At 37.2% G+C, this 23,686-nt stretch overlaps 2 protein-coding genes across 3 annotated transcripts; one reads left to right on the top strand and one right to left on the bottom strand.

The window, feature by feature from the left end:
* Nucleotides 1-2,305: 2,305 nt before the first annotated feature.
* LOC142628754 (uncharacterized) lies at nt 2,306-2,959 on the bottom strand. The gene has a single exon (XM_075802795.1). It carries the CDS (start codon nt 2,957-2,959, stop codon nt 2,306-2,308), a length of 654 nt encoding a protein of 217 aa, XP_075658910.1.
* A 10,323-nt stretch (nt 2,960-13,282) lies between these two features.
* On the top strand, nt 13,283-22,562 carry LOC142627432 (transmembrane 9 superfamily member 3). 2 transcript variants are annotated; one of them, XM_075801296.1, is made up of 7 exons: nt 13,283-13,572; nt 13,814-13,854; nt 15,224-15,809; nt 15,904-16,041; nt 16,143-16,299; nt 16,403-16,887; nt 21,906-22,562. In XM_075801296.1, exons 1-7 carry the CDS (start codon nt 13,421-13,423, stop codon nt 22,123-22,125), a joined length of 1,779 nt encoding a protein of 592 aa, XP_075657411.1. In that variant the 5' UTR covers nt 13,283-13,420; the 3' UTR covers nt 22,126-22,562. The 2 variants fall into 2 exon arrangements, 1 of the variants encoding a protein (XP_075657411.1); XR_012842841.1 differs by lacking the exon at nt 21,906-22,562 and adding an exon at nt 17,471-17,624 and having other exon boundaries at nt 13,294-13,572; nt 16,403-17,172.
* The last annotated feature ends 1,124 nt before the right edge of the window (nt 22,563-23,686 follow it).

The raw sequence follows: 23,686 nt of genomic DNA, 5'->3' as shown, positions 1-23,686 counted from the left end.
GTACTACGCCGGCCCCGCCTGCGTGTCTATTGGAAGATCCGTCTGTGTAGATGTTCCACATGGGAGTTTCCTCTGCCCCTTGCTCCATCATGAGAGTGAACTCAGCTATGAAGTCTGCTACTACCTATCCCTTCACAACAGTTCGTGGTTGGTACCAATGTTGAACTCACCCAGCTCGACCGCCCATAATGCCATCCGTCCCGCAGCTTCAGGGCTACTCATCGCTTTTCATAGGGGCTTATCCGTCATGACATTTATGGTGTGCGCTTGAAAGTATGGCTTGAGTTTTCGTGTCGCGGTCACTAATGCGAAGGCTAGCTTTTCCATCTGAGGGTACCTCTCTTCTTCTCCTCTGAGCGCTCGGCTTATGAAATAAACAGGCCTTTGCACGTTATCTTCTTCTCTAATAAGAGTCGCACTGACGGCCGCTGGGGAGACGGCTAGGTATAGGAACAACTTTTCTCCCGACTTGGATGGGCTGAGTAACGGTGGAGAAGAGAGATACGTCTTCAAATCTTCAAATGCCTTTTGACATTCGTCCGTCCATTCAAACGATCTCCTTAGAATGCGAAAGAAAGGGAGACACTTGTCCGTCGCCCTTAATACAAACCTATTCAGGGCTGCTATTTTGCCATTCAAGCTTTGTACCTCCTTTACCGTCTTTGGGGGAGCCAATTCCATTATCGCCTTCACCTTCTTCGAGTTGACCTTAATACCCTTTGGGACACCATAAACCCCAAAAAATTTCTTGCGGTTACTCCAAACACACATTTGCTCGAATTTAGTTTCATGTTGTAAAACCGAAGAGTGTTGAAAGTCTCTTGGAGGTCGCTTAAGTGGTTGGACTCTTGAACGCTCTTCACCAGCATGTCGTCTACGTAAACTTGCACATTTCTTCCAATTTGGTGCGCGAACATCCTGTTCATCAATCTCTGATATGTGTCTCTTGCATTCTTGAGTCCGAAGGGCATTAATTTGTAGTAGAAGAGCCCTTGACTTGTAACAAATGAGGTTTTCTCTTGATCAACTTCATCCAACTTGGTCTGGTTGTAGCTGGAGAACGCATCGATGAAGCTTAAAAGTTCATGTCTTGCGGTCAAGTCTACCAAGGTATCAATACGCGGGAGCGGGTAACTATCCTTAGGGCAAGCCCTATTTAGATCTGTGAAGTCTACACACATTCTCCACTTTCCATTTGCTTTCTTGACCATTACCACGTTTGCCAACCAATCTGAATAGTATACTTCACGTATGAAATCTGCTTGCTGTAACTTCTGTACTTCCTCGACTATGGCTCGATCTTGCTCAGGGGCAAACACACATTTTTTCTATCGGACGGGAGAGAATGAGGGTGATACATTCAACCTGTGGACTATGACTAACGGGTCGATCCCCGGCATGTCTTCGTGACTCCATGCAAACACATCCTTGTTTTCTTTTAGGAACGTTGCAAGTGCTTGCCGTGCTAACTGGCTGGCTAAAGCACCAATTCTCGTGGTTTGTTCGGGCCTATAGTCATCGAGGGGTACTTCTTCTAACTCTTCCACCGGTTTTGCTACCGTTCGCTGTTCTTCTATGTTCATTGTTTATAGGTGGACGTCCATCTCCATCATGGCCACGTAGCATTCACACGCGACTACCTGATTTTCGCGCAACTCTCCAACTCCATACTCGGTTGGGAACTTGATCATCAGATGGTAGGTCGAGGTTACAGCTTTCCATGCATTGAGAGTAGGTCGTCCGAGGATAGCATTGTAGGCAGATGAGCAATCGACCACAAGAAAAGCCACATCCTTAGTGATCTGCTGGGGGTAATCTCCTACCGTCATAGACAATGTGACAACGCCAAGGGAGTAGACCCTTGTCCCTTCGAAGCTAACAAGTGCAGCGTTTGTCAAAACCAGTCGCTCTTTGCTAATCCCCATCTGCTGGAATGCGGGGTAGCAGAGGATATCAGCCGAGCTTCCGTTATCAACCAAAACTCGATGCATAATGTAGTCTCCTGCTCGTATGTGGACGATAAGCGTGTCGTCGGATGGTGAAGGTGTCATGCATCCTCTTCCGAAAACCCAATGATTGGGTTATCAATTCGTGCCATTTTGGGTGCAGAACCCATCAGCTGAACGCTCTGAACCACCTATAAATAAGTTTTGCGAGCTTTTTTGGACGATCCTGCAGTAGCGGTGCCCCCAGCAATCATTCTTATGTCTCCTATTGGTGGTTTGGTACGCTCGTTCTCCTGTCGAGGGGCCTGGTCTTGTGGTGAATTCATCTTTTCTTTGCTAATGAACCTTTGCAGCTTTCCTTATCTGATAAGAGCTTCAATATGTTGCTTCAGGTCGTAGCAGTCAGCCGTATCGTGGCTGTGGTCACGATGGAAACGGCAATATTTGTCCCTTGACCTTTTGTTAGGATCCCCTCTCAATTTGTCGGGAAAGGTCAGGGCTTCTTTATCCTTTATCTGCATTAGCACTTGGTCGATCAAAGCCGTCAGAGGGGTGAAGCCCGTGAATTTCCCTGTAGGTGGTTTGGAACGTCTGTCCTCCCGTCGTTCTCCAGTCCTGGCTATCTTCCTTCCTCTGTCTAGTCGTGTATCTTCCTGTCTCTCCCTTTTCCTAGGCTTCTCTTCCCTGGCCAGTAACGCGTCTTCCACGTTCATGTACTTGGTTACCCTGTAAAGTATGTCGGACATAGTCTTTGGGTCGTTCTTATACAGAGAAAATAGGAATTTACCCTTCTGCAGCTTGTTGGTGAATGCTGCCTCGAGTATCTTGTCGTCCGCTTCGTCTATCGAGAGAGCCTCTTTGTTAAAGCGAGCTATGTACAATCTTAGCGTCTCGTCTTCCCGTTGCCTAATGCTCATCAGACACGCGATGGATTTCTTATACCGGTGACCCTCGATAAATTGTGACACGAATTGAGCGCCTAACTCCTTGAAAGTGCTAATGGAGTTGGACATCAGCTTGTTGTACTAGATCCTCGCAGGTCCCTTCAGTATAGTGGGGAAGGCCCTGCACATGATCTCATCTAGTACCCCTTGAAGATGCATTATGGTCTTGAAAGATTCCAAGTGGTCTAAGGGGTCCTTGGACCCGTCATAACTCTCCACCTGAGGCATGCGAAATTTTGGTGGAAGGGGGCATGAACTGATGGGCGCTGTGAAAGGCGAATCAGTTTGCTGGACCAGGTCATCGAGGTCGCTGGATACTCGACCTCTAAGGGCGTTCGTCACCACGTCTATCCGTTCCTTCATCATTTGCATCTCAGCGGCTATGTGAGGTGGGAGAGTGTCAGAGACAGATGGCCGGCTGGTGTCCTGCCGTTCCGGTCTGCTCGGAGCGTTGCTACCCTCAGGTCCTTCTTGGTTCCTCCTCTCAGAGCTTGTCCTTTCCTGGTCTTCCTCCTGTGTGCCGAGGTATGCATTCTTTTGACGCAATTGCTCCTCTAAATCATGATTCTGCTTGGTTAGGCATTCAACTGCCACCACGAGCGTTTGGACTTGTCTCTCCAAGGCCGTAGTGTGTGGTTCATTGCCCTGATTGTTGGTTGTTGCCATCGAACGAGTGAGTACCATGCAATTTTTTGTCTGAGGGATAAAGCAAAGGCTGATTACTCTTTCCCACAGATGGCACCAATTGATGATGATGAAAAATCACCAGTTAGTCACACGATCCTCACAAGCTTGAAACAACACTTGCACAACAAAAAGAAAAGACTTAACAGAGAGCACCGGTGTGGTGCTGGCCAAAAACTCTCCGAAGGTCAAGTTAAAACTTTTTGCAACCCTAGAGTGCCAGAGTTGGGTGAATTATGCGTACCTTGTATTTTGAGGGTTCATGGGTTTTTATAGTAGAGTTGGCCTCCGTTTCTTGCGCATCAAGACGTTTCCTTCTAGGGAAGATCCTCCTTAACGAGCGTATATTACTAAATCCTTTTGTAATTAGAATTAATCGTATTGGCATTCATCTTCTCGTATTGGGATTCTTTAAAGTTAATCGTGATACGCAAATTAATTCCATTTAGGAATCCTTGGAGCCAAATCAAAGCAGATGAATGCCATGTTACTTACATCCGTCCACTGTGTATCCATGCACCTTGGATCCGTCGACTATTATCCCGTCAACTTTACATCGTCATGTTTACTTAAATGGATCCGTCACCTACATCTTTCACTCCTCTTCAATTAGTATATTTTATTTGCATTCCTTCGTTTAAGCAAAGACTGATATTGACATATTCAGCTCCTTACCTCTTGCCCCGTTTTAGAAACATGATGCTTCTTTTGTAAAATTCGTTACTGACTGTTTGATTATATTCCTTTTACTATGTTTACAGAAGTTCTCTTTACGAAGATTACTCCATTGAAGGCGAAAGTGGAAGTGATTGAAGGAGGAGATGCAATGGAAGAGTGAAATCCATCACACAGGAGCAATTCAAATGAGTAAGCCGTGAGCAGTACAAAAGACCGTGTCAGTTGCATTGTTTTTCACAACTTCCATTATAATTGTTGTATTAAGCAGAATGCTGATGTAGTTTTCAGTATTCAGCTTCAATATCTCAATGTCTCGACATTAACTTGTTATGGATTATACTTTCCAAACTCACATGTCGGCTGGCAAGATAATTTGGTCATTTGTTCTATATGTGTCTTGTATCCTGATTTAAGATCCTGATTGCTTAAATCGTACCTTAGATTCACACTTGGTAGAAACTCAATTTTATTGAGTAATCTCTATTTTAAACTGTTGTGTTTTCCTTAAAATGTGATTTTCATTGATTGAACGCAAAAGCAGAGATTAAACTATGAAGGTCTATGGCTGGGTGATTTTTATTATATAACATTACAACCTAATAATTTAAATCATGATTTCATCAGTTTGGGTTCACTGATAAAACCATGACAGCTATGCCAATTGGAAAAATAGGCCCAGACTGTGATTCCTGCATTCCTTTTAATCTTGGTATGATGATTATCTTAAAGCAAAGCAACTAGGGCCATTTTGAGGGAGTTTACTCAAATTGTGTTGTTAATTTGTTATAGAACATGGAATCAAACTGATATTGAAGAAAACAATGTTAAACTAATACTGGAAACAAATATTTTAATAAGGAGACTGATCACGATGGATTTCATCAGGTCATCTCTTGGTTCCTGTTGCTACATTATCCTTTTTATAATTTTTTTTTTCTTAAAAAAGAGAGTAATGTAGGTGGGATATGATTTTATGGTCAAACCTAAAGTGATAAACATATAGTAATTGTTAACATTTGCAATTTGCATATCAAATTACAAAAACCACCAATGGAAATCCTACTACAATACTGCTAGTGCTAGTATTGTTTCAAATTATGTTTTTATTCACAAAGAAACTATTACAGTGGATTCATAAAAGATAAAATTATAAAGATAAAGATAAAGATAAAGATAATCTGAATTAACTAGTCTTCCAAAAGTTATTTTCTATGATTCTTAAAAAAAAAAAAAACAAAAAAGAAGTTACTTTCTCTCATACATTTCTTCTCCCTCATGTAAACAGAAACACATGCGTACGATATCCTCTGTACATTTTGCTCAAACATTCAAATTAAAAGTCCCAAAAGAAGGATAGGCCTTTGTTTGAAGGACAAAGATCCATTTCAGCAACTAACAATAAAGGCAAATGTAGAGAGGTGAGAGACAGTACACTACTTGAGTTCATAGAAATCGAGTATCGCGGAACCCGATCCAAACCTGAGTTCAATGAACTTGAGTATGAGTTTGGATCTTAAAACTACGATATCCGAGCCATACTCGCATTTGGGGAACTCGGGTAGTGTGTATGTAAAATTACATGGTACTTGAGTCCTGGGAAATCAAGTACAGGACACACAGTACTTGAGTTTGAGAACCTTGAGTACCAGGTGGCATTTTTTAATGCCCAAAATCCAGCTCAGCCAGTGCCACACTGGCAGACTCACTAGGAATTCGAGTTCACTGAACTCAATTATCATTTAAAACTTGAGTTTGTGAAACTCGAGTACTAAAAAAGTGGTAGATTACTAAATATTTCCGAAATAATGCTAGATTGCCACAGACTTTGCCAAAACGTGATATTTGGCTATTTTCACCATGTATAATGAGTATGCTTCAAGAATGCCCCAGATTTCAAAGCATGATATGTACTATGGATATTATTAGTTGGTCATTGATGCTCCCTGCATCAGTCATATGTCAAAAACCAAACAGCAAAAACGGAAAAAAAGAAAAAGAAAAAAAAAGAGGTTGTTTATTGAGCCTTGGCCTTGTTAAGGATTCTGCTGATAACTCCTATGCTAATTTACACAATATATATCAATACAATAATAGCAATTAAAGACAATGTTTTTGTGCATCTCATTGGAGGGTTGAAATGGGGAAGGAGAGAGGGTGACTTGGAGAATATCCACCCAGACAAAACTACCCATAACTTGTGAATTATTCCTGGAAGACGCACACTGACTCTACAGAATGAATTTTGAGATTGACCAAGTTAGGAAGTAGCAACTAGCAACAAACCAAGCTACCATCTAAATGGCCTTACACTCCCTATCCCCTTCTCTTTCTCTTGTCACAGGGTTGATCCCACCTCCTCCTATTAAAATTAGCAACACAAATGAATAAATAACACAATCTTACATGACTGCAATGACTGTCAAGGTCCTCAAGGATATGGATAAGGTTGTCATGGGCAAACAAGGTACTTGGCAAGAGAACTTTGGGTTCAAAATTCATGGTTTAATGAATTTATCACATAATTCATTAAATAGGTTACATTTTTTTTTGAGTCACATTAAATAGGTTACATGAAAGTATATTTTGATGGTTTTATTAATTTTCATGAAGTGGGTTGGAGGGCAAACATGGTAATTGGCAAGCGAACTTTGGGTTCAAAATTCTTAATTTCATAGATTTATCACATGATTCATTAAATTGGTCATATAATTAAAAGTACTTTTTTATTTTTTATTATAGTTTTATTAATTGTCATTAGTAGGTTGAAAGAAATCTTCTTCCAAACCATTTTGAAGGTAATTTTTTCCAATTGGATATTCTTCCAAAACTTAAATCTACTGAAAATTAAAGACTAAATTTGTATACACAACCTATTACACAAGTCTTTTTAGGTATGAACGTTGGAAAGTAAAGCTTCTGAAATTTAAATCTACTAAAAATGAAAAAGAATAAATCTATGAATTTTAGATAGTAGGCAGCCATGGACGTTATAAAGTAGAGCAGGTTTAGGTGTGTTCCTGAGTTATTTTGTTTTTGCCCTATTTTCTTTTATATCAAATCTTTCACGTCAAATAACGGAGAAGGTATTTGGTGCCCATATTGTACATGTTTTCAGAGTCGTGATCATGGAGATTGATGTAAGCGTGATAGAAATTAATATTCTAATTTCTTGTGGATTGGTTTGTTGATTGGTGTAAGTAATTTATGATTTCTATTCATTTGTTTTTAATAAAAAAAAAAAAGTAACTTATAATCTGGCTCCATTTACATCAAGGTCAGGACCTCGGTATATAACATCAAATTGGTTAGTTAGTTTTACAATCGTAACAATTAAGATCAATTTGCATCAAGTCAGTTCTTATAACCTCAGGCTATTATTATAAATGTTGGGTCATTTTATAGTGGTACTTTGGTTATATAATGTTTATAAGTCTATTTAAAAAATTCTATGTATCCGTTTGAATACGGATTAAATTTGCTACGTCTAGCGTTTTCACTTCTTTTTTTTTTTTTTTCTCTGCTGCTACACGCGTCAGGGACAGATGCTACTGTTCATGCTACGTACTGTAGCATGAACAGTAGCCGCATATGTGGACTTTTCAACCCTTTTCATTTTTTTTTTCTTCAAGATTTTCAGCTTTTAACCGACAAATGGCATTGTATATTACTGTTCAATACTGTTCATGTACTGTTTATGGGACCCACAAACACTTTATTCAAAAAAAATATTAAAAATGGGACCTACAATACTATTCACACATTAAAAAATTATTTTGCTACAGTATTTTCAGTTTTCAGCAATAAGTTCTATCCAAACGGACCCTATATATTACTTTCGTTTTTGTATGTTCTAATAAGTATTACTGTTTCCTAAAAAAAAAAAATTTGCATCAAGTCTTTCACCTTGTTAGTTGGTACTGCATAAGTCAATCTAGTCAATATAGACTATAGCTTTGGGGTTTAAGACTATAACTTTAAAGTTAATCTTTTATATAATAATTTTTTAATATTTAAAATTCATAGTTCTTAGTTTTTAATATAATTAATTTACTTACTAGATCTGCTCAAAAAAAAAAAAAAATCTACTTAATAGTTGTGGCAAGCAAAAAGTGTTGCTAACCGTTGTTAACATATTGCTTCTTACTCACACAATAGATTCTAGAGGTGGGGTGTAAGATCACCTTCTTAGTACCCACACTTTAATAATTAATGACAATTAGATGAGTTTATACGGTAAAAGTATATATTGAATTAAGAAAAAACCTTGAAATAGCTAAGTGTTTGTCCTCGAGTTTAGTTCAGTCTGAGGATTTGGTTACAATGATATACTCTCTCTTTTATACAAAAAATTTCTCCCCTTTGATTTAGGTGCTTCTTGGCTTTATATAGTTAGCCACAATACATCTGGGCTCTACATTTGGAGAGTTCAGATCACACTGCCTTGATATTTGTCCCATCAAGGCCTTGCTAGTAGGTTCTACACCAAAGGATGAGCTGTGTGGCATTGTTTATGATTATTTCTCCATTAATGCAGCCAGTTAAGTGGTTGCAGTACATTAAATGCGGAGGAGATGACTGTTTTGCCCTTCCTTCTTCTTCCCTCTCTTGTTCAATGCCAAGTTGTTCCTTTCCTCCCTCGGGTTGTGTTATGCTCCCTGCACCCCTGATTCTTGTCCCTCCTAGTTTAGGCAGGAGTCCTCAGTGCTCTTATCTGTTGTATTAGTTCAACCTCTTCATAAGTTATATAAGCTCTTTTTAAAGACACTTCACAGAGTTCACCTCCTTAGAATTGCCCTTGCCCATTTCATTAAATATTTTGGGTCTTCATCACCCCACAATAGTGATTGGGTTGGATTTACATCAAACATATATATATATATATATATATATATATATATATATATATATATATTGTGTGTGTGTGTGTATGTATGTATGTATGTATGTATGTGTGTAATTTTTTATTTAGAAAATGCTAAAGTTACTATATAAAATTTACAAACTAATGTGGTTATAAATGTGATTAAAGACACTTCAACAAAAAAGTATTTAAATTACTTATCATGATTGATAACATATTAATTTATAAGACCTATGTAATAAAATTTGTAACTGTTTTAGCATCACTTAATTTTTGGGCTTTCTTAAGAGTAGAGGTAAAATGTACAACTCACATGTTTTTCTCTAGTACGAAGCCCAATTTCATGGCCTAAGTGACACAGACTTAGAGCTGAACTTAATAGGGCGTAATTTAGGTGCAGTCTTTTAGTTACTTTAAATTAGGTTCTTCAAATAATTTTGAACACATGATATATTGCTTATATCTAATGATGTATTGATTTGATCGGTAGATTTACCTTCAAATTTTTGTGCTGCCTTGGCAACTAAGGTAATATATTATACTTTTCTTTATTATTTTATTGTTTATTTTTATTTTTATAGAAGAGTAATATCTTGAAGTTAATTCAATAAAATTTCTCATCTTCAACTCCAAAAAAAAAAAAAAATACAAACAATATTATCTTTTTCAAGAGTAATTAAATTTAATGCAGTTTTTATGTTTAAATTTAATTAGAAAATCTAATGTATTGCGCCTAAAGAACTATACAAACATTTGCCTTATATATATATAATATCCAATTGTTACAAGGAGGGGATTTGAACCTATATCCTTATAAAGAAGATCATGCAATATCACTAAACTACAAGACTCTTGATCAGTACAAACATATCTAATTAACTTAGAAGTGGTTGTTTAGGACTATAAGTGTTGCATCCTGTGCATGTTAGTTTAATGTCATTGGATAGAGTTGATGCCACTATATGGACTCAATGCTGCTAGGAAATTTGGAGACATATATATGAGTGGATAACATTTTTTTTTAAAATTTTTTTTACATGATTTCCTATATGGAAAAAGAGAATATGGCGCTATTAGGATCGTAGAATAATCCTGAGTCCTCTTTTATACGTAAAAATTTTATATGCAGTAGATGCATGAGATACCATCTCTTTTTATACATGCTTGAAGACATTAGATTAGGATGGTGAAGCCATGTCATGGATAGGGATTAGGACTTTACATTTTATGATTAGCATTTCATGTTAAGGAAATGACGTGATGATAATGACTTAGAGGGATTATGGAAACAAAGGATGTGTGTAGAATGAGAAATATTTATGGACATGTGCCTTAAGTTAAGACCCTAACATAGACTTGCTTGCAATATAGCTTGACCATGGATAGGGATTAGGACGTTTACATTTTATGATTAGCGTGTCATGTTAAGGAAATGACATGATGATAATGACTTAGAGGGATTTTGGAAACAAAGGATGTGTGTAGAATGATAAACATTTATGGACATGTGCCTTAAACGATGACCTAAAGTGAGGTCACATTTGTGACTATTCATGCCTAAAGTGAAAATCTTCGATTTTAGGGGGCAAGTTGTGGGGAGAAAGAGGAAAATGTGTAAGGAATTTAATTGAAAATCTTCGATTTTAGGGCAAGTGGGGGAGAAAAGGGAAAAATGTGAAAGGAATTTAATCTAGGCACAAAGGTGGAAAAAATTATTCATGCATGCAAGGGAGGTATCTCCCACTCTTGTCATGTTGGACTTCTAACTCGACTTAATGTCTTTTTTTTCTTTTTTTTTTTTTGAGAAACTTTTTTTTTTGTTAGAATAACTCAACATGGGTGGTTCAACAAATTTGGAGGCCTAAGGTGATATATTTAAATGAGACATTTTTTTATAACTTAATTAATATTTAACTAGTGTTTAATATCATAATTTTTTTATAACAAAAATTCATTCTTTTTATTTTGTAATATGCATTTTTTTTTTGTGTAGAAAAAAATGCTAAAGTTATAACAAATTTTATTACAAAAAAACTTACAAACGATGTAGCAATTAATGTAATTAGTGACACTTTAAGAAGATAATAAACAAGTATTTGAATAAATGATGTTAAATATATTATAAATTTTATAACATTTGGGTTACAAAGATATATCACCAATCACAAAAAAAGTAATTCAAAAATGCATTTAATAGGTTGTTGACATCCACAAATCATATTAATTGTTAATTTGTAAAGGTTTTGAAGTAAAATTTATAATATTTTTAGCATTTTCCTATCTGAATTATTTCTTGTGAGTGACACATATATTTGTAGAACTCATGTATTTAAAGTTGTATTATCTCTAGCATTATTCAATTCTTTGGGACCTCTTAAAAATAGAAAAAAATTGTAAAATTAAATTTTTTTTCCTATATCACCCAAAAAAAAAAATTCAAATATATCAATTTTTTTCCCCAAATTTGGGGGTCTTTCTCTAGTAGAGAGCCTAGGCGATTGCCTAAGTGGCTTAGGCCTAGGGCTAGCCTTGCTCGACATAATGTCACAACTTAGTTTTCTTTTCGTGTATCATTCTTGTTTGGCGTTATTTGTCTTGTTTTTCTTCTTAGCGTCATTCTCTTGACATGCTTTTACTATATAAAAAATTATATCATGTATTTTGTGTATGTTTCATCCTTCTTTTAGAGCATCCACAGCAGTGGAGCTAAAATTTTAGCAATTTAGCTCCACAAAAAGTTACTTTATTTATTTTACCTATTCACTTTACAAAACATGCTACAGCAGTGGATCTATTTTAGCTTTCAACACAATAAAATAACATAAACATCACAATAAAATAATATTTCTACTACAATAAAATAATACATCTCACAAAACAAAAAAACACCACAAACCGATCCACCACCACTGCCAACCAACCAAGATCAACCGCCCACAACCATCCAACAAAAACTAACAAGCCAACAACCACCCACAACCACTGCCAAAAATCCAAATTAGCCAAAAACCACTACACAAATTACAAAGAAACCCACACCAACAAACCCACACAAATCACAGAGAAAAACCACCACACCAACACAGCCATAGAGAAACCCACGAACAGGTCGGGGGTGAGACGGACTGGGCGAGATGGGTCGGCGGCGTGGGACAGTGACGTGGGCGATGAGAATGAGAATCGGCGGCGAAATGGAGGACTGGGCGAGATGGGTCGGCGATGAAGGTCGACGATCCAGAACTTATTGGCGGCGAGGCTCGACGATCCAGACCTTATCGGCAGCGAGGCTCGACGATCCATACCTTATCGGCGGCGAAACTCAACGATCCAGACCTTATCGGCGGCGAGGCTCGACGATTTAGACCTTATCGGCGGCGAGGCTCAACGATTTAGCAAGAATCGACGGCGAAGTAGAGAGTAGATGAGGGGGAAAAAAAAAAAGAAAGGAAAAACTATGAAAGAAGAGAAGCCAGAGAACGAAAAAGAAAGAAGAAAAATATTTTTTAAAAGATAGAAGAGAGAGAAATTTAATAAAATAATATATATTTTTTTACCTTTGAGCTACAGTACACATCTATCTTTAGATGTGTACTGTAGCTGGAAGCAAAATTTTTTTTGCTATAGCTCCACTGCTGGAGTACACTTTTTGGTGGTTGAGAAGCTAAAATATAGCAATATAACAATATACCACCACTGCTGTGAGTGCTCTAATAGAGGTAGATGGAGGTGGACTCAATATGTGAGGTCTACCTCCATGTGAGGGGATGAACATACACACTAGATGCATGAGTAGCCAGTACTGCTATGACACTATCAAGATGGGGCTAGGAAGAGAGTGCGAGAAGCTTGCCGTCACCCATTTAGGACAAAATGCGTCAAAAATTCACAAATTTTGTGCAAAGAAGCAAAAGGGTGAAGTTTTTACTTTGTTTGAATTTTTCATTTATGCGTGGGTCCCACGACTATAAAGTATTTCCTTGAATCTTTAGAATAAGATAAATAATTTATTCTAACTTTTGTAAAAAAAAAAAGAAGTAATTTAATAAATCAATAGGGGCGTGAACTGTAGTGAATGTCATGGGCCCAAGTCATTCACCATACCTTATTAAAAAAAAAAAAAAACTCTATAATAATAAACTACATTTAAAAAACATTTTGTCAAATTCTCTCTCTCTCTCTCAAACAAAAAAGAAAAAAAAGAAAAAAGCTGGTACAATAACAATAAAAGCTGGTTGGTTTCAGTTTTCTCTTATCATCGAAACCCACAGAACAGAAAGAAAGAAAAGAAAAAAGAAAAAAGAAGAAGCATGAAGAAAACGATTGTTATCGTAGCGGTTTTAGTAATAATCAGCTGTTATGGAATTACCGAGGTGAGATCCGACGCTTCCGATCACCGATACAACGAAGGTGACCCAGTTCCTCTCTACGCCAACAAGGTCGGCCCCTTTCACAACCCCAGGTTCGTCACTTTATCATTTCCCTTCCCCCCCTTTTAGATCTGATCTAATTTTAGAAACAGAAAAATGAAAATCCAAAATTGAATTGCGAATTTAAATCCAATTTTATCTTTTTCTTATCTGAAACCTAATCATGTGTTAGTTTGGAAAATAGTGGGGTTTTTTTATTTTTTATTTTATTTTATTTTAATAGAATGTGCTAATTCATTTTTTTTTTTGATTGATTTGATTACAATTTTGCAGTGAAACGTACCGCTATTTCGATCTGCCCTTCTGCTCTTCAGGTTTTTCTTTCTTTCTTTCCTTATGCTTTTCCACTCTTTTTTTTTTTTTATAATTTCTTTTACGACAGACAGTTGAGTTGACAAGCTTTTACCGGGATCTTATCTCGATCCACCACTAACAATCTGTCACATTGTGTGTACGCGCGAACTAATAAACAAATACCCCTTTAATTGAATGTTGTATGACGCGCCCAAAAAGAGTTGATCCATGCACTTTGGTACTTGCAATCTGGATATATAGAATTCTATGCTATGCACTTTATATTTTTAATGTACAATAAATGCCTAATCTTAACTATTAATGTAGGATTTTGCCTTTTTTGATAAATATCTTATTATAATAGATGAACGGTTACAATTAAGTATAATAATCCATGTACATACATATATGTACATGGTTTGCTGAAAAGTTCTACCAAATGTTCATATTTGGAGCCGAGAAATGCGAAAAAAATTCCTTTTTAACTGAAGTTTATGCAACTTTTGATATGCATTCATTTGAAGCTAATGCCAATGTGGGGTTTTTCTTTTATTCCCTTTTAAGGAAAAAAAAAATCCTTTTAAGAATTGGTGGAGGGTGAGGTCTCACTGATTCAAAACCCGTTGTGTCCGTGTTTAGGCTAGAAAACCAAGATGGGGCTAATCTAACTTTTTATCTTAACTGCATTTAGTTACTTATCAAAAAAAAAAAAAAAAAAATCATACCCGCATTTAGTTATTGTATGCTTTGGAAGCCAATGTTACCGAAATTATAAGATCTGATAGTTCTTCATTTTTTTTTTTCTTTTCATTTAGTTATTGACCAAACATATTGTTGCCCTTTATTTGTTTCAATTGTGATAATTGTTATTGGGCTTATTCTTGAGAAAAATGTAAAAGAGTTTAGGTATTAGGACGTGTCCATTTTTATTTTCAGTCTAAATTACTAATTATACTCTCAAACTTTGATCTGTCTTCAAGTCAGTTCTTTAAGTTCCATTACTTATTAATTTCAGTCCTTTTATTTCCATTGGTTTTCAATATGGTCCTTCCATTCAATCTGCACAGTTAAGCACACTAAAGACTGAATTGAGAATAAGCCAAAGTTAGAGGCTGTAATTTGTAGGTAAGCCTTATTTTTATTTTTCTGATAAGTGGACTAAAAGACATTGTTAAATTTTTATAAATTTATGAGAAAATTTTCATTGAGATAGTAGCTCATCTGATCCATATGTTTTGGTGTTTCTAATAGAGATGTCCAGGGTTCAAATTCCTCTTCTCCCATAATTATTGAATTATCAAAAAAAATTTACATTGAGATAATTGACCCCAAAAGAATTGTTTCTTTATTATCTCAAATTCTCAATGGTTGAGCGAATGCCAATGTCAGGTCATGTGACGGAGAAGAAGGAAGCGCTAGGTGAGGTCTTGAATGGAGATCGACTTGTTAGTGCTCCCTATAAACTTGACTTTAAGAAAGACAAAGACACTGAAGTGGCCTGTAAAAGGAAGCTGTCTAAGGATGATGTCGCTCATTTCCGGAATGCAGTGCAGAAGGACTATTACTTCCAAATGTATTATGATGACTTGCCAATCTGGGGTTTCATTGGAAAGGTTGAAAAGGAAGGCAAAGTTGACCCCAGTGAATACAAATATTTTCTTTTCAAGCATATCCAATTCGAAGTTTCCTACAATAAAGACCGTGTGATTGAAATCATGGCTCATATGGATCCTCAGTCTCTGGTGGACCTGACTGAGGACAAGGAAGTGGAAGCTGAGTTCATGTACACTGTGAAGTGGAAGGAAACAGAAATTCCTTTTGAGAAGAGAATGGAGAAGTACTCACAGTCTTCTTCTTTACCGCATCACTTGGAAATTCATTGGTTTTCAATTATTAACTCATGTGTGACTGTTCTGCTTTTGACTGGTTTTCTTGCAACCATTCTCATGCGAGTCTTGAAGAATGATTTCATGAAGTAAGAGTTATGTTGTTAGATGTTGATACTAATAATAAAGCTTTGATGTTCTATTAATTTTTTTAAACTTTTGTACTGCTTAATTTCTGAAAAGGTATGCTCAAGATGAAGAAGCAGCTGATGACCAAGAAGAGACAGGATGGAAATACATTCATGGTGATGTTTTCCGGTTCCCAAAGTACAAATCCTTATTTGCTGCTGCCCTTGGTTCTGGCAGCCAATTGTTCACTCTGTAAGGATCTTTTTATTTTTATATTTTGTTCAGATCCGTGAAGCTTAGTTTATAGCATTACTGTCCTAAATGCCCTCTTCATTCTTTGTTTGTAATTCCAGCACGGTCTTCATTTTTATGCTTGCGTTGGTTGGTGTATTTTATCCTTACAACCGAGGAGCTTTGTTTACTGCACTGGTAGTTATATATGCACTCACGTCTGGGATTGCAGGATACACAGCATCCTCTTTCTATTGTCAGCTTGAAGGAAAGAACTGGGTTAGTCTAGATGAATTCTGTCTGTGAATTTAGCTTAGGCCTTGGTGCTTCTTAGGGTAAGACCTGGTGAACTTAACTGATTTTTTTCCATTCTCTGGTTCAGGTCAGGAATCTTCTGCTGACAGGTTGCCTGTTTTGTGGGCCTCTGTTCCTCACATTCTGTTTTCTCAACACTGTTGCAATTGCCTACAGTGCAACTGCAGCACTTCCTTTTGGCACCATTGTGGTGATAGTTCTCATATGGACATTGGTAACATCACCATTGCTTGTGTTGGGTGGTATTGCTGGGAAAAATAGCAAGGCTGAGTTCCAAGCTCCTTGCCGCACCACAAAATATCCTCGTGAGATTCCACCGCTGCCTTGGTACAGGAGCACCCTTCCTCAGATGGCAATGGCAGGGTTTCTCCCTTTCAGTGCTATTTACATTGAGCTTTACTACATTTTTGCCAGTGTCTGGGGTCACAGGATTTATACCATCTACAGCATCTTGTTTATTGTCTTCATTATTCTTTTGATTGTCACTGCTTTCATCACTGTGGCTTTGACTTACTTCCAACTTGCTGCTGAAGATCATGAATGGTGGTGGAGGTAAGATTTTTCTCGCGTTAAGTGTTTTCGTCACTTTGTTGCTGACCTTTTGCTTCACCATGTTCTGGTTTTCTGTGTTACATTCTTGCTTAAAGTTTGATAGTGAAGAATCAAGAATGTTTCAAGCTATTTGATATGTTAATCTCAGCATTAGTTTCTTTTTTTTGATAAGATTGATCTTTCCTGTAGTTCTAATATAAAAAACTATCTGATAACAATCAATAAGGAAGCAAGAAAAAATGTTTATAGGAGGGGGGGGGGGGGTGTGAGCAGTATTGTTAATTAGTGTAAATATGGAGGCAAAGATCTCAAATATTTAGGGCTCGTTTGGTTTGGTCATGACTCAGTTTTCATTACTTATAACTCAAACTCAAAACTCATAATCCAAACCTCACTTTATCTCAAAGACTCTAAAATTCTTGTTTGGTCACATAACTCAATTACATAACTTACCTTTTGCCACCATAACTCATATTTTAAAAACTGAAAACACCAAAATTCTTTTTTCAGTTTCCATCATCCATCACTCAAATTTTTGATTTTTAAGCGATGGAAACGGCACCCAAAAACCAAGCCAAACAAGATTTTTTCGGTGGGACCCATGCGTTTTTGTTTTTGATAGGTAATAAAGATATATATTCAAGAACACTACTTTATGCAAAAAAACATAAGGCCGAGAGAAAAATACAAAAGGAATAGCAAAAGAAAAAAGAAAAAAAAAGAAAAAAGAAAAGAAACTAAGTACACAGAAGAAAGCTGAGGAACATAGGGAGAAAATCACTAAAGGTGAGTCCCCAAGCCCTAGACCAGTCAAATGAAGTGCCACTGAAAGAGGCCAAAAGCTGGTCATCAGAACTTTCCATGTCCTCAAACGTCTTCCTATTACGCTCCCTCCAAAGACACCACATCAAGCATAATGGAGCTAAATTCCAAATGCTAGACAAATGCTTTCCAGGCCAATTCTACCAACCAAATAGAGTATCCGCAACCGAACCAGACAAGACCCAACAAAATCCAAAAGATCTAAACACCAAACTTCACAGCCGATGAGCCTTCCCACAATGAAGTAACAAATGATCCACTGTTTCCTCATTACTACGGCACATGATACACCAGTCTACAAAATCCAACCCTCTACCCCTCAAATTATCACCTGTAAGGATCCTATCCCATACAGCAGTCCACACGAAGAAGAAAACACGCCGAAGAGCCTTAACCTTCCAAACACCTTTCGAAGGAAACATAATGGGAACGGGGCTTCTCAACTTATTGTAAAACGAACGAATATCAAAGTCCCCATTCTTTGTCAACTTCCATCGCATACGATCTCCGTTTTTAGTAGGAGGAAGATTAGAGCCCAAGGTACGGAGAAAATCATCCGTTTTCAGTGGGACCCATGCGTTTTGGAAACTCAGTGATGAAAACTGAGTGATATCACTCAAAATCATGGTAATCCCAACAAGCCCTTAATTAGTGTAAATTTTAGATCTGCTGTAGTAATTGGTAAAGAGGGTAAATATCTTAAAATATCATGGAATTTATGATATGTATTATCTTGTGGAGATATTAGCCATGAAGGCACCAGTCACTGATTAGATCAATAAATATCTAATATCCTGGTATGCATCTTGATATTATTGATTATTGCCTAGACCTCGACATTTGCATCTTTAACAACAAATAAGGTGTTGCAACCCTTGTGTGGCTAGAGTGAAAATATCCTATTTGGAAGCCTAAGATTAAGGAAAGTCCAAGAATAAGTATCTGTGATTGTTAATTATGTTATTAGTATTTTATTTCATTTCATGCCTTTTTTGGTTTTCTCTAGAGTCTAGGTAATTTCATAATTCTGTAATTTGCAGTTGTGGGTCATAGTTGTGAGCCTTGGGTTTTATAATAGATAAATCTTATTGACTTTATGGGATTTTATGTGTATTTTGGTCCAGTTCAATTCTGAATTTTTTTATTGGTCAAAATAGGAGTTTTAATCCTTTTAGGAAGAGTTAAGAACTAGAGTCTATTTTTTTATTATATGTATATATAAGCACATGTCTGGAAACCACAACCATTCTCCACTTAGCTCATACTAGGGGAGAATGTGCCATTTGAGTCAAAGTTCATTGGAAGAATGTGCCATTTGACTCAAAGTTCATTGGAAGATCTAGAGTCTATATAAGAATGTCATTGTAGTTAAATAAGAGAAAGGAAGGGGTGGGGGGAGTTGATTAATGAAAAGGGCAAAACTTAGGTACAGTATTTTAGATGCAATATCTTTGGTTCCCTTTTTATAAAAAACTGTGCCACGTGTCTCGTTAACATTTTCATTAAACCGCGTTAGAGACCAACTATCTCCTGTTAGAAAATTCATCTAAAGCACAAACCAATTTGCACAGGACCCAGCATAAACCCATTGAATTATTGAAACCCAAACATAGACGGTAGACCCATTGAATTATTGAAAGAAAATTTAGCATAGAAAAGATAGATCAAAGAGAGAGATTACAGGATCTAAGAGGGTTAGAGAGAGAGAGAGAGAGAGAGAGAGAGAGAGAAGTGGAGATAGATCAGGATGAGAGAATGAAAGAGCCACTGATCCACCATGGCTAGCTCCCTCAAGCTTCTCTCTTAGCCTAGACCCAAAATCGAGACCATCCTTCACTGCCACAGCCGCTCGCCATCGCCACCCCAAAGTTTCTCTTTCATTTTCTCTCATCTCGATTTGTCTCTGCTTCTTTCTCTCTTAAAGATAGATCAAAGAGAGAGATTACAGGATCTAAGAGGGTTAGAGAGAGAGAGAGAGAGAGAGAGAGAGAGAGAGAAGTGGAGATAGATCAAGATGAGAGAATGAAAGAGCCACTGATCCGCCATGGCTAGCTCCCTCAAGCTTCTCTCTTAGCCCAGACCCAAAATCGAGACCATCCTTCACTGCCACAGCCGCTTGCCATCGCCACCCCAAAGTTTCTCTTTCATTTTCTCTCATCTCGATTTGTCTCTGCTTCTTTCTCTCTAAAACCCCCTTGAGTTCTTTGATTTTTCTCTCTTTAATCTACCCAAATCTCTCTTCGATCCAACTCATAAAATAAAATAAAACAAACTCAAAACAAATCAACCTCAAAAGCCAAGAATATCACACAAAACTGAACCTTGGGCTTGAGATTGGACATGTCACCAAAGATAGTAAGGAAATGAAGGGGGAGTGCTACAAGGGTGAGAGGGAGGAGGTTCGCTAGTGGTGGGACCCTGGTGGGGCTTAGCTGGTGGTGGGCCATTGGAGGACAGGAGCCAAGGCTGCCAAAGTGAGAGGGAGGTCGCCGGAAACCCTCTCTCTGACTCCAGTGCTGCCGTTGCTCAGTTGTGGTGATTTGGTTTGCAGAGAGGAGCGTGAGAAGCTGTCCATGGTGGGCTGAAAGAGCTTTGGCATTCTGCGTTTCTTTGATTTCAGGGGAATAGAGTGTTTTTTTTTTTTTGGTGTAATTAAAGCCATGATTATTAAATAGCCATGTGTCAGAATTTTAAGAGGAGAACCTAAGGTACTATACCTAAGTTTTTCCCTAATGAAAATATTGAGTGTTTTAGTTTAGAGGCATGTTGGCCTTATTGTGTGTACATGTGTGCTTTTTATATCTTTTTCTAGTCTTTAATATTCTGTCAATATTCATATAATTAGGTAGACTTAATATTTATTTCCCACAAATTGATTGTAGTTTCAATAAAATGTAGATAAACTAGTACATATTCACATAGTTTGGCACACTTACCATTTACTGCCCAAAAATTGATTGTAGTTTCAATAAAATGTAGATACACTACTACATACAAGCACGAGATAATCCATCATGAATCTGAAGATAATTAACTTTTTCATCTGAATATGATTCCTAGTTGCTGTTGCCATGGGAATACTGTGATGTGCCTTGACCTATTGGCTGAAGGTCAAAGTCTTCTATGAAATCCACCTTCAATGTTGATTTCGTTGGGGGTTTTTTAAACAACAGGAGGGTTTTTTTTTTTTTTTGGGGGCTCAAAGGGCATTATGGATCACTAGTGTTTTGATCTTACCTGCATCTTAAGCCCTCTGCTTGTAATTTTGTAAAGCATCCATTCAACAAGTGAAATCAAGTTTAAAGCCTTTAAATCCATATGTTTCCCGAACTCACAAGTTTCTTTACTTGTGTATGACCCATTTTTACTTTGCATCTTGTAGTTTCAAAAGTGTTACCTCTAAGAGTGTATTTTGTTGCATTTTTCTGTCAAGATAGGTGGCTGATATTTTTGCCTTCTCAACCAATGCAGTGTTTATTTTGTATTTTACAAATTGTTGTCTTTGCATAAGTCCTCAACTATTTGATTCCTTTCACCCATCCCCACTGTCCTCGTTTAGAACTTTCTTTAGAGGTATGATTTTCACATTGACCGAGACCAAATTTGTTGCTTTAGCTGAGCTCTAAGGGGTTTTTGTCTACAGTGATATGTGTCTTTGAGCCAGCTTTTAGTGCCTCCTATAATTGCTGTTTTTTAATTCAACAATTGGCCAAATTTTGGATGGTTGAGGATTCAGGAGATGATTTTATTCTTTGGTGCCATTAGTAGCATGGGTGACTGTATTTTGTAGAGGTCATATTTAGGACCGTCTTCATTTCCTTGGCCATATGTTTACTTTTGATCAGTTATAAAGTGGACTTGGTTAATTTGTGGTTAGTCTTCCTCTAGTTTGGTTGCTGGCCTGCATTGAGGTTAGTGACTTGGCTATTAAGGTAGGTTCTTTCTTCATTTTCTGTTTAATTTTTTTTGGAGGGGGAAGGGGAGGGGGTGGGCCTTCATAAGCTAATGAAAATAAAAGTGAAAGAGAATCTGTATACGGATAGTAGTTTCCTTCCTTTTAATTATATATATTTGCATGTCCTTCTCCATGAGACATGATATGTCTTGTCATTTCAAGTTAAAAAAACTCCCTAAAATGAGCTTCATTGCATATTTATTTTCCATTTTCATATACTAATCATAGTTAAGTGCAACAGGTCTTTTCTTTGTGGTGGATCTACCGGCCTGTTTATCTATGGCTACTGCTTGTATTATTACTATGCACGATCAGATATGTCCGGTTTTATGCAGACCTCATTTTTCTTCGGTTACATGGCTTGCATCTGCTATGGCTTCTTTCTCATGCTTGGGGCTGTGGGTTTTCGTGCCTCTTTGCTCTTTGTCCGTCACATTTACCGGTCAATCAAGTGTGAATAGTGGCTTGATTGGTCTTGTAGGTAAATTCTTTCTTGCCTCTTGTTTGTCATAGAGAAAGGTCTATGAATTTTGTGATAAGTAGGTTTGTTAGTGCCTCCAGAAGCAAAGGAAGCAAGCCTTAGACTAATTCCCGAAATTCAGTTACTTCAGATTCTGCTGTGTTCACTCATGCCTAGGGAAATTATGGGTATTCTGGGATTTATTGATATTTGGCATATGTATCTATGAGACAGATGTATCTGGGGAAGCTGCTTGCTACATTCACCTTTGCTCTTTGGAAATAACTTCTTTTTATATGATAATACTGAGAGTGACCCAGTATGTAAGTTCTTACTGTTCTGTACTCAAATGTGTCTTTGCATCCCTAGTTGAGCTTATAATCGTGTTCACCTCTTGAACAGTGGGTTAAGTCTTAAATGCCATTATTTATTTTCAGATTTTGTTTCTTTTACACAAATATTGAAAGATGCTATCACACATACAATCATACTCAATTTGATGGAATTGTTTGATCTAAAGTTTTAAAAACTACATGTGGCTCAGTGATATTATTATCTCTCTTCATGGAGAACTTGAGTTCAAATCCCCTAAGTATATAAAAATCCTTTTAGGCCTTGGGGACCAGTTCCTTTATACATGACCATGTCTGTAATCTGTCCCCCTTTAATTTATTTTATCCTGCCTACAACAAACGGTATAAGCTGATGGCTGTGTGAGCTAAACATGATTCCTTCCCATAATTTTATGAAATCAGGTAAACTTTTAAATTTGTTGGGATATAGTTGATGAAAAGCTCTGAGCTGTGGCTATCGCCACATGTTTGAAATGAATAAGGTACTCGTTGGTGTCAGTAGGTATATCTGAACGGTCGAGGTATCATGCGGCTAATGGTTGAGTATAACAGGGTTGGACTTGAGTCACTTGAGTAGCTGGGTAGTGTGGTATCTGAGGTTACAAGTAGTTCCCTAGAAGGTGCTAATGTTGGGAGGTCCTGGACTCCTGTAGTGAATTTTGAAAGGTTTGCATCACAATAATGTCTTAAACAATGTGCATAACAGGGTCTAGTCATCCAAAAGAAAGGGGTAGATCTTCCTATTTTTATTTATATTTCTTGAACTGACTAGTAATCCATAATGTACTAAAAATAAGTCGCAATAGTGAGATCACAATAATACCAATCCAATGATAGGAATAGGATGAGCATCTAAATAATATAAAAAAGAGACGCACCAGCAATTGGTTTGTCGTTTCTGCTGGTAGCCTGGTGTCAAGAAGTCTTCATTGGAAATTCTAAGAGGTGACAATGGCAATCCTCCGTTTCTATTTCGGAGGAGTTTGGTCTACCAAAAGGTCATTCGGAGGAGTTTGGTCTACTAAAAGGTTAAAGTGACTGGAGCTCCTCGTTCAGTTCATAGTATTATCACCTGGATGGCCCTCCACTTGAAGCTTCTTACAGCAAATCGAGTTAGCAGATTATATCCCGACACCATAAGTGTATGATGTATCTAAATAATAATAAACGGTGAAAATTAAGTACAATATTTTATGTGCTGTACTCTGG

Source organism: Castanea sativa, chromosome 3 (assembly GCF_040712315.1).
Source record: "Castanea sativa cultivar Marrone di Chiusa Pesio chromosome 3, ASM4071231v1".
Lineage (NCBI taxonomy): Eukaryota > Viridiplantae > Streptophyta > Magnoliopsida > Fagales > Fagaceae > Castanea > Castanea sativa.
The sequence above is the reverse complement of the archived record's forward strand: the minus strand, read 5'-3'. Positions and strand labels throughout refer to the sequence as shown.